Source organism: Malurus melanocephalus, unplaced genomic scaffold (genome assembly GCF_030028575.1).
Source record: "Malurus melanocephalus ecotype Western Australia unplaced genomic scaffold, MMel_1.1 scaffold_361, whole genome shotgun sequence".
NCBI lineage: Eukaryota > Metazoa > Chordata > Aves > Passeriformes > Maluridae > Malurus > Malurus melanocephalus.
The window spans coordinates 73,282-85,348 of NW_026623593.1; the positions used below are offsets into that span (position 1 = coordinate 73,282).

The 12,067-nt window shown below is 39.8% G+C and overlaps 1 protein-coding gene across 2 annotated transcripts in view; it reads left to right on the forward strand.

Moving 5' to 3' along the window:
* Nucleotides 1–12,067, forward strand: part of RBMS3 (RNA binding motif single stranded interacting protein 3) — a 660,983-nt gene that overhangs the window by 66,047 nt on the left and 582,869 nt on the right. For both annotated transcript variants that reach the window (XM_057378472.1, XM_057378474.1), the window contains exon 3: nt 638–706. In XM_057378472.1, coding sequence (XP_057234455.1) covers nt 638–706 — 69 coding nt within the window. The remainder of the gene's footprint in view (nt 1–637; nt 707–12,067) is intronic.

A 12,067-nucleotide genomic window follows, 5' to 3' on the forward strand; every position in this document is an offset into this window, starting at 1 on the left:
TAAGGTGAAGTGATTCTGAAAGAATGATTTTGTTTTATTTTGTCTTGACACCCTGCCTTCCATCCTTCCAACCCATGAGAAACATCACATGTYACTGATCTCCACCCAAACATTGAGCCATTCACCACAATTCTGAGCGTGCCCTTGTAGCCCATTCTTTATCTGCTCAGTGGTCTGGCCAAATCCATGYCTCTCCAATTTTGGGACAAGGTGTTGTGTAGGATGGTGACAAAGGCACTGCACAAGACCAGATTGATGATGACATTTGCTCTTTCTTTGGAGCTTAATTTGCTTATTCTGAGTAAATTACCTGGCTGATGGATGGAGCTTTACAGCCCCAGTTTTATTTGGGGTTTAGCATTYAAATATGCAGTCTGGGGGACATGTATAAATTGCAGTGAATGTTGAGGTTCTGAGGTCCAGGCTGAACAAAGCATTGGTTGCAAATTCAGCAAGCTTTCATCCGTGTGGTTTTAGTGATGCTGTCTCATATTTGTGGTTTCCAGAGGTTTTGGGGGGTTTTTATTGGTGTTTTTTTTTTACTATAGGCATTTTTATGGTTGAGATTGATGAAGTTGCCTGTCTGTATGAGGGACACGTTGGTGAATATTTGACATGTCCTTCTTTTATTTTGCAGAGACCTACAGCCAACAAGACTTCTGGTGCTCCTTCCTACAGCAGATGGTCCAGTTCACAGCCCCATCAGGTAATATGCCCTTGTCAAAACGGATATAAAGCTCAGGTTGACACATGCTTCCTTTTAAAATGAATCTTTGAGGGGATCTGGGAGTGTTTTCTACCTGCACTAGTCTGACTCGGTCATGCTGCTCCCTGAGGTTGTTGCAGGATTTCCTGTGGCAAACTCTTGGATGCAGTTGCTGCTCACAGAGGGGTTTGTCCAGCTGTGCCTCCTCCAATGCAGTGGTGCTTCTCTGGTTTGGCAGGAATGGTTATTATGGCTGGACCCCCCCTATATTTTGCATTTTGTCACTTACACTAGGAGTGTGTGTGTTTGATGCCCTTTGACAACACATGAAGTCCTGCTCTCTCAGCCTTCCCCCTGCTGTCCAAAGTTTTTTCGTGAAGTGGTTACARTGGTCAAAACTTCCAGAAAAACTTGTAAACCCAAACTGAAGCCAGAAAGTTCTTCAGTGATAGCAAGGAAGCAATTTCATTCTAAATGATTCTTCATAAGAATTTGAATGGTATTCAGGGTTTCTGTTACTTAATCAAAACAAGAAAACTTTTTGGACTGTAGACAAGGACATGGCTTGCTTTTGTTACTAAAGAACTGTATTTCAACTAAAACAACTTTGTCTGTAAAAACTCCTCAGGTGTGTTTTCAGTAGTGATTGTATTGACATTGCTTTCTTCCAGCCTCTACTTTTGGATTGGTTTTTTTTTTTTTTTTTCCTATTTCTTTCTACCTTTACTTTTTTAAAAAAAACAAACCCAAAACCCAAGCAATCCACAAAACCCAAAACCACAGCTTTCTCCTGACACTATGAAAATTTTAAATTATCCTGGAGAGCAAGCCCTTGATCTGACATGCTGTATTTTCCTTTTGAAGGACATATGTACACTAAGAGAGGAAAGTTTCACAAAGCTGTATTTTGGCCTCAAAAACTAAAGCAAAAGAAACCACGGATTTAATTTGTATTCAGATTAGGATGGGGGGAAAGTGGCTAAATGCTTCATGGGCTGTTAGTTGCCTATTTCACTATGCTTCCAGTCTTAATAGTTCTGTTTTCACAAAGTGTTGGGAGAGTTTTGTGTCTCCTCTTTGAGACGAACAAAGAAAAGAATGTATGAAAATACGTACGAAGAAAAGAACGTATAAAAATGCGTTCTTTTTGCTTGTAAAAGTTTCCGTGTTTTCTCCTTCACTTTTTCAACACTGAATTTTTACTGTTGTTAGGGTAAAAACGTAGAGTGCATAGACAAAAGGTGAACTCTTTTCAGTGGTTATTGCTTGCTCCATTCTAGGGCATTAGACAGTGAGCAAGATAAACTTCATGGAGTATCACTAATATGTACAAGCACGGTTCCCCTCTTCCTGTGTGCCTGCAGTTGCCTGTTACTGGGACACGAAGTCCTAAGTCAGGAGGAGATCATCCTAACAAATCATATGAAATGCACCTTTATGTTCTGCATGCTTGATTTCCTTTTTGAGAAGGGAGGRAAACATAAGTGCGTAATAAAGATTGTAGTGTTACAGCCCTGTCAAACCACTAGCAGAGTTGAGGAATTAACTACCAGGAATGTTGCTTGAAAGTATGTCTAAACTATCCAATATCCAACAAAAAAAAGTTCTATTATATTATTAATGTATTAAAGCATGCCCATGGTAATTTCCCTCCATGTATGTTGTACCACTCACGTTTGACTCTCATCTTCGTTTGTCATTTCCACCCTAATCTTTTCTTTTTTACCCTTGTTTATTGTAAGCTTTTGTGTTCTGTGTTTTGGATTTAATAAGCTTATAAAGTTGCCTCATGGATATTATAAATGCCAGTCCCAACTGTGAGGATGTATAGCCTTGCTGCGGTTCTGTTTGGGAGACCGGAATACTGCTGTGCRCTCTCATGAGCTGAGTGGCAAAATATTTGTATTGGATCAGAGATTTGTATTCAGCCTTGCAACTTGCCAGCATCTATATATAGTTTATTTAATTTTTTTTTAAGATGGCTTTCCAGGAAAGAAAAAAAATTAAAGTTCAAAATTCATAGTTTGCATTTTCTTCAGTCACATGCAGTGAACCCAGTGAAGGCTTTTCCACATGCATCTTAGAAGAATCCACACGGTAACCTAATAGAACTACACAGCTGAGACCTTTGATGCATCTAAGAAATGTTAAAAGTTGAATTGATTTCTTCCTTCTTTCCCCCAAGTTTTTCTTTTTTCATTTCCTCTATCTATGTGAAGTTGCAAGGTCCATTGGGTGAGAGATTTGAAAGGGTGGGGTCAATGAGTCACAGAAAATAACACGCTTTTCCCTGACTTGTTTTGCTTTGTGCTATCCAGACATGCTTATATTTTGTATTGGATAAACGGCAGCATGTTTATCCATCTCAAATATGCTGTCTGGGGAAGGTTTTTAATAAGTTTCTATCAACTCATCGCTCTCATGGACACATGGAATTTGTATGCTCAGGTTTTTTATTATATGGAGCTCTTCAGAGAATAGTGTTGTTTAGGTTTTGTCTTTTTTTTTTTTCCCCACTGCCCCAGGAGCCTGGGAAAGTGTCTTGTTGCAGGGGAGGCATCTTTAAAACTTGATTTGGAGGTTTCTTCTGACTGCGCTGGGAAAGAGACATTAGTATCTACTTCAAGCTAAGTTTCTTCAAGCATTCCTCTTTCTCAATGTCAGAATAAGAAGCCAGTAGTCTAAAAGGTTGATTTTTTTTTTTTTTTAAGTCAAGGAGTTAATCTCTTGAATTAAGGGGTTTGGGGTGTGGGCAGGAAAGCCAAAGCAAACCTTGGGTTCTGAACCGGCTTCCACAGAGCTGTGTTGGATTTCACTGCCTTCAGGTGCACTAAACTGGTTTGAGGGATGGAATCAAGGAGGAGATACAGACATTAATGAGCCAAAATTGCCTACACTACATTCTTGGTTAGTGGCGTTGCTTGATTTGTGAAGAAGTCTGCAGCAATTTTGTGAGAAGCTCTGAAGTGAACTTAGTCCTTTTGCGGTGCTCTGAAGGCTGCGTGTGCTTYCTGAAGTGCAACTGGCTCTTACCACTGATGAAAATGAATGAGGAAGTGGCACTTTATCAAGCATGATGATACAGCTATTTCTAACATGATGCTGCTTTTGCTGAGTGGGATGGCAGCTGAGGCAGAGCTTCTTGTAGTGATGGCAAATCCTTGTGTGGGACAATCTGACATTAGGAATCACAGGTCTGCAGGCAGGCTGGGACACGAGGCACTCAGCATTGCAGCTTGATGTCCCTAGAGACAGTTTGAACATTAACAATTCACTCATTACTGGTAATGACTTGACAACTCTGTTCTAGTAAAAATGGAGAAGATTAAGAGCAAACCCCTATTTTTTCCTTAGGAAAAAAAAAAAAAGAAACCAGATATTTCAGACTCCAGCTGAAGGTAGTGGTGTTGAGAGAAACCATAGCTAAAGTGTCATAAAAGGGAGAATAATGGGGCAATGCTGCTCCTAATTTGCTATGTCCTAATTGTTCATGAGAGGCAAAAAGTCAGTCGAACCTACTCAGATCTCACAAATACACTCACCTTGTATGCAGGCAGAAGATAGTGATAGGCTGACTTTTCTTGCTCATGAGCACACTAGGGAGCTGGTGAAATCTGACAATTCATTTGGTCTCCACTGTTGGCTGGCACCTTAGTGGCAATATTCCAGGTCTCTTGCACAAAGGTTGTTAGCAAGGCTATCTTTAGAAATGCTTGGATTATATTACTTTCCAGAAATCTACAAATGCCTCTCCAGTGTTAGGTGCTAAATGAGCCTGCAGAATAATTGGTGTGTATTAAATGCCATTAAAAATAATATAGAACATTTCAGCATCTTTTTCCTCCTCATGTCTATTAGCAAGGCATTCGTTTATGAGCTAATGAAGTAAAAAATGCAGAAAGCRAATCTATGTCCAATGGGCCACAGGACAGGAGGGCTCTCAGCTGTGATTCCATAATGTTCCTCTGTCTGGCTCCAGTGCTGCTTTGTTACAGAGTTATTGCTCTGACTTTCTGGTAGTGGCAAAACAAGCTCATMGCTTTCTTGCTGGTAGTCAGAGCTTTGTCTGTTGCTGAGCTTGGCATCAGTGCCTTAAGGGCAGAATGTGCTTTTTCTTCAATATCCTGCTCTTCAAACACAGGGATAAGTACTCTCTTTTATTACACAGTGGTTAGCAGTTTCTTAGAAGAATCTGGGCAGACAGTGGATGTTGATAAACATTCAGCATAGAATCTGTATTTTAAACAGGCAAAAACTTTTAGTGCTCCATATGATAGTTTATAATACAGTTTCTTTGTGATTGCAATGATGGAAATATCAGAATACCAGTCAGGAAGACAGAGCTAGGAAAGGTGATATTCCAGCTTTACTGTGGCAGCTGTTTAATTGAATTCCAGGTCAGAGATTTCAGTGTATGTAATTTCTCTCTTGCTTTATCCCTGTTATGTCTGTTCCTGCTTTCCCCTTGCCTTGTTTTTGCCCTTGTATTCTTCCTGTGTATGTGTTGGAACAGTAATCTGTTGATAAGAAGATAATTAGACAGGTGTCAGTTCAGTAGTCTCTTTCACAGTGCACAAGGTCAAAATGAACCCTGTGATTAATTGTGCAGCGTGAGAGTAGAGCATTTATTTAGTTTTAAGAAGCAATCCCAGGTATGGCTGCTGGTAGCAGTCGGGATTGTTGTAGCCTGCTTGTATCAAAATAAGATGCCTCCAAGTGGAATTTGTGACTACTTTGAGCCATTGCTCCAGTTGTCTTTGTGTTCAGGTAAAATGCCAGAAGTCCTCRGGGAAACTCACTATTCCCCATCTCCCTGCTCTAAGATCCTTTCTGTGAAGTGAGTTTTCCTTYAAACTGATGGAAGATAGCTAGTTCTAAATACTTCATAAAGAGTAATAAATAGTTATGTATTCAGCTGCTTTGAATCTTATTTGTTTGTTTTCCTTCGGTGCCTCAAATCTGACTTGGAAAAAGTCAGTATTGAGAAAGTCACTGTCTCCCYGATGACTCAGCTCTTTGCTTTTCTGCCGAGCACTGCATGCTGAGGCAGTAAACTTTAAGTTATGTGTGTCTGTCCACTACAAAACTACTGAGAACACCAGCAATTATCCCAGAATCCACTGAATAGCTGTCAAGTGGCAACAATATTTCTTTACTATTGATTGGGGTGCTCATCAGAATGAGAGTGACTTAGTCCAGCTACTAGGGTAAAACCCTATTTTTGAGGGTCTGATGAGATCTGGCAACTTTCCAAAGGCAAACCAGACAACCCAAGCGACAGAAATACATTCTTTCCTCCTGGCACTTGATGTTTACCCAAAAAACCTAGCAAAATTCTATGGGCTTAATTGGAGTTAATAAGGGAAATTTGGCTGTTTTACAGTAAGTTGAGTTAAAAAAAATCCCTAAATACCTGCTTTATATAACATATCTTTCCAGAAGTARGCTTTACTCTATACCATACACCATCATAGTTTTGCAACATTTGCATTTGGTTCTCATTGCGTTTTGGTCCTAGTTTCATTTGGATAAGCACATGGAAAAATCAAGTATGAAATGATAGAAACTGAATTTTTCTGACATAAAAAGTTGTCAAATGGACTCACTGAATTTCAACAAGCCTCTCTTAGGCTTACCTCAGATCTCTCATTAAATTTGAAATTGAGGTGGAGGCAGTGCCTCATGAGAACAAATTTACCTAGYTAAACACTTAGTGCTAGGCATGACTACACTTCTAAATTCACTGAAAATTGAGAAAATTCAGATATCAGTGATCAGTACTCCAAGTTTGCTGCTCTTATTACATCCACTGTATGTGCCATGTTATGCACATTAGAGCCTTGTGGGGTTTTGTCTACTATTGATAAAGACTGAGCCATGTAGTAGAGCAGTGTTTATTAGTGGCAGACAAAATATTAGCCACTCATTTTTTTCTTGCGTGTCTCACCTCTCACAGCAATTGTMCATCTCTTCTGCTGCAGCTTGGTGGGTTTTACAGGAAACCTGGTRTTAAAGTTTCTGCTTGGCTCCAAAGTTTGATGCTTCTTCAATAAAAATCCGTGAGCTGCTGTTTCTGGCACGATGGTTTTGGTAGGCCAATGTGAGCGAAGATTGAACCCGGCGTATGTTTTGAAAAGTACCAGGAACCTGCACTGGCAACCCCAACTTCCCCAAGGTCGTGGGCAAGGGCAGAGCAGACCTGTTAATCTCAGTGACTGCTCTGCAAGTAACAGGAGAACACTGGGTTGGCTGCTCAGCTAAATGCATCAGTACACCAGGATGTGCAAAGCTATTTTTGTTGCGTGAAGATAACTCAGCTAAATGAGACTCAGGAGCAGTTGTGTCTGTTGCCAACCAAACTACAACATAAACTTAGCTTTGGAAAGTTAAGGCTTTTGTAAATKAAATAAGAAGGGAGCTAAAAAAGGAAACTGACTTCTTTTATGGTCAGTGGAAGAATATGAGTAAATGTAAATGTATGCAGTGTTGTTCAAAGGTTGCTCATCCAAGCATGCTACCTGTTGTCAGCAGGCAGCTGACTGAATTGAGCATAAAGCTGTTCTGTAAGCTCCAACCCCGTGCTTTCTGTTAACTACTTGTGGAGAAAGATTTTGTGTCTGACACAACTACTAACATTGTAGGATGAAGACTGATGATATCTTTAGAAAGAATCCAAAAGTTATATTTAAAAGAAGGACTTATGTTTTATATGTCAATGTAAATGACAAAAAGCAGGGTATCTGTCTTCTGCCATCTGTGTATCTGGTACCTCTAGCCTATTCTGTGGGTTGGGGATGCCTATTCCTCACCAGTCATGGGACTTGGATGTTAGTTGCCAATACCCAAGTCTCGGTAGACTAAGTATRTTAAATTTCCTCTGATTATGATGTATAAATGCTAAACTTTGGGTGTAATGGTTATAAAACAGAGGAGGACTCTTTGAAGACACAGTATTGTGTTTTTGTCTTCTCAGGTGTGAGGAAGAATATAGCATGTTTCCTTTCTCAGGAAAGGAAAGTTATCATTGCTCAGTCAGAAACCATTGGTATCATGTTGCACTTTCAARCTGAGGTTCAGAAGATTCCAAAGAAGATCTATAGCTTGGCTAATCTTAAAATCAGCATGCAGGGGGGAATAAAGCACTTTTGTTCAAAATGATGTTTCTAAACAGCTGGACTTTTTCTTTCTTGGGCCAGCAAACTTTTCACTCATTTTAGTTGTTGTGTAATTACTTTTGGTGACAAACACGAAATGTATGAATTATACTAAGTGCCTGCTCAGTGTGCTGAGGTTTGTCTAGAAAAATGTGTGTTCTGGGCATGAGGTAAACTAGCAGCATGTGTAATGATTTCTGTAGATGTAAAACATTTCCAAAATCTATCTGTCAGCTTCACTTATGGTGTTTTTCAGAACTATTTTTTTCTAGCAGGAGAATTTAATAAGATTTAAAAAGACTGAAAACAATATGATTCTACAATTTTTTTAACCATAAAGGCAAAATTCTCCCTGTGTCACGTATTGTATTGCCACTGAAAGATGCCCAACCTCTGTTGAAAACCTCACTTCAAAACTGCAGAGTCAATTTGAGAATTCCCAGGAATGTTCCTCCCATAAGTCCTTTTTGCCTGTTTGGCTTAGCAAGTTAAGCTCATTGGTATTCTGTCTGCGAATGCTGACTGCTCCCTTTTGACTGAATTAGGTGAAGAAAAGGAAGGATGCCAGTTWGCTGAACCTTTTGGAGATGTGGTTGTTTTATGGGAATTGTGAGAGCACAGAGAGGAGAGATGTTGATGATGCTACACCAAAGGAAAGCATGAGGTCAGCCTTCAGAAGCCATTGGGCAGTTCATGGGGGAGAATCAGAGAATACCCTGGGATGGAAGGAAACTTAAAGATGACCTTGTTCCAAGCTCCTGCTGTGGTCAGGAACACAAGACAAGGTTTTGCTCAGAGCCCCATCCAGCCTGGCCTGGAACACTTCCAGAAATGGCGCATCCATGACTTCCTTGGGCAGCCTCTTCCAATGCCTCACCCCCCTCACAATAAATCATTTCTTCCTAATGTCTAAATCTAAACTTAGACTTCACCTGACTGCCATGACTTTTCAAATATCATGGATATTTCACAATCAGCCAGTTTCCTCAGGACTCAGATGCATTTCATTGGGCTCCATAGACATTTAAATTCAGGTTCCTCAGGGGATCATGAACCTGTTCTTTATTTGCAGTGGRAAGTGTGGTTCCCAATGTGCTGTCCATCCACCTGAGAGGTGTGGAAAGAGAAGTTGCTGTTGAAGACAGAGGCAAAAAWRTTGTTKRGTACTTCAGTCTTCTCTTCATCTGTTATTATCAGTTTTTTAGCATTGCTCACTGGGGAGAATACACCTTTTTTGACCTTCCTTTTCTGGTTATCATACCTATAGAAGCCCTTCTTGTAATTCTTTGCATCCCTTGGCRGGTTCAGTTCCAGCTTTGCCTTKGCCTTCCTCAGCYCATCCCTCTACAACCKWATGTYATCTCTRTATTCTTCCCAGATTACCTGTCCTTGTTTCCACTGTGCATTTGCTTCTTTTGCTTTAGTTTGACCAGCAGTTCCCTACACAGCCGTGTTGGTCTCTTGCTTTCCTTGACCAATTTCTTGACCCCAGGATTGCTGGCTCTAGAAGCTGTGGAAGACTTCCTTAAAGATCTACCAGCTCTGTTCTACTTCCCCGTCCCTGAGGGCAGACTCCCTGGGGTTCCYATTAATTTTCTTTTATAAGAGCTGAGAGTTTGCTTTACTGAAGTTCAGGGGCCAAATTTTATTTTTTTACCTRACCCATATCTCTCAGGACTGCAAACTCCAGCAGTGCCCAGTCTGTCTCTGATTGTGTTGTCCACAATTAGCTSTCTTATGTTGGCCATGTTATAGATTTCCTAACACTGGGGCAAAAGACCCAGTTSTTGGTGTCTGTGTTTTTTCAAGAATGAGGCTGAACCTTCTTTCCTGTGCAGATTTTCTGGTTAAGGAATGAGCTAACCCCAGAGCTCAAGGAATAATTCAGTTGAAGTCAATCAGCTGCAAGATGTGTGTACATTCACTATCAGGTTTAATTAGTTTTGTTGTTCACACAGCTACACAGTTGAATTCTAACAAAATYCTATAGTGGATTGATTGAATTCAGAACTCTTTAAATCTGTGAGTCTTTTAAGGAAACTATCTCCTTGCTGCATCTAGCAACATTATTCTTGACTCTTCCCAAGGTTCGGATCTTGTCAGATAAACTCCAGATAATACTGTTTGAAGCTCCACATAATCTTACAATAGGGTCTGTTCATTACATTTTCTGTAGTATCCCTGATGTGTTGACTAATAGCAAAGATTGACAAAGTGTGTTATACACAAACATCTTGCCTCGTGTTCTATTAAATGTGTCATTTGATATCTTCTATTGTAGACATCTTAGTTTTGACTTTGCTATGACATCTTAAAAGAAAAAGAAGCTGCCAACAGATGATGTTTTAACACTTGTCAGCAATTCATCATGATTCTTCTTACTTTAGATTTAATTGTTCTTGGAATGAACAGTTCATAGGGTTTTTGGTTTTTTTTTTAAATTCTGCTTTCTGGTTAATGCAATCAATTTGATGCAAAAGATAATTAGTATGATAATTTCAGCCTACATGCATACTACTGTATCCCCCCCGCTTTCTTCAGCGTTCCAACGTTTTTAAAGATTGAGAGATATGTGGGAGCAGAAGAGTTTAAGTTATTTTTAGGGGCCTTTTRCCCCCTTGTTCTAGTATTTAAAAGTAACAGATGGACTTTGCACTTTGTGCCTCTCATCTTTCATACTCCTGAAGCCTTACACCTGGAGAGGAAATGCAACCAAGAGACACCGCTGGATCCACCATCAGCTGCACTAACAAAGGGATTGATGGTTTTCCAGAGCAAACATTAGMTGAGGGGGAGGGCTAACCTTTGGAGGAGAAACAGCTGGCATTGRGCTGTGTCCAGGGGCAGATCTGGGGCTGGGAGCATGTCTAGGGTAGACTGTCAAATCAGGGCTGGTGGCATAGAACTGTTTTTCTGCCTTTCTAAACAAGATCCAGACAAAAACTTCTTTAAGAGCCTTTCCCCTTTCCCATCTTTCACATGAAAGAGAACAAAGCTGGCTGATGGATTGTTTTAATAATCTAAGTGATGATCATTCTGTTTGATAATTAACCATGCAAATCTGAAAGAAACAATTGGTGGATCAACAAAAATAAATCTGCAGGCTACATTTGAGGGAATAGCTGAAAAAGCTAATTTGGTTATAAAGAGAGGTTATGCTTCGTAATGAGAAACGACAGGGCGTTTTGCTGCAACTGTCATGGCAACTTTAGAGCTTCTTTATATAGTCTAATTTAAAATGTATTTACCCYGTAGCAATGAAATTGCAATCTATGTATGAATCATAAAAGCTGGAGATGGAAAATACCTCTTGAACATATGGACTAGTTCCTCAAAGGATACAATTCACTTTAACTCAGAGAAACAGATATTCTCTGTCTTCGAAGTCAGTCTGTTGGTCCCAGGTTTTCTGAATGTGGACTCTTTCTAGGGTCCCTTTGTCTAATTTTGGAGCTGGTTTTGGCTCAGAAGYTTTTGTTAACTGAGATMTCAGTATTTAAGTTTTGCTTCAAYAGTTTGTGAGCTCTACTGTCTACTRTAGGGCTCTGCATAAGCTTGAGTAGTCATTGGACACTGATACAATTCAGTTATATCAAGATGCTTGTTAGTCCTTATGTCTCAAGGCACAGATTAGTTGCCTACTGAGTTAAGATCTTAATTGTGTGAGTGCTCCATTTTTGTTCCATCAAGCTGTGTTGATATTTGAAATCAAACTGTAATCAGGAAATGAAAGCCGTTTTTYCCCCCCTGTTCTGTATTAACAGTGACTCAGTTACTTGTCAATGCTAAGCATCAGTGGAAGTTATCTGAAAGGCAAGAATATGGTCCTAGAAAGWAAATGACACATTTCTATTGGTGATTTAAATCAATGTAAAGTTTGGGGTGCTGGTTCTYCCAGCATGTTTAGAGATCCTGTTCCATTCTGATGATCAGCTTTTAGACTTAGAGGGAAATTCTTTGAGAATTTCATGTCTTCCTTGCAGAAGCTAGTTAACTTGCCCAAAGTCACSAAAACTTGCATTACTCAATCTTATCTATGGTTTGGTACGCTATCTGTTTCCAAGGTCCATGATGAATATCTTTATTACTCTGTAGTTCTGCCAGTGTCTCAGAACATTTTGTAGAGTCACCATTACCCTACCTGTGAAGCTGGCTATCATCTTTGACTGGGCTTCTTTTAAAAAGCACCAATGTTTCACACATTTGG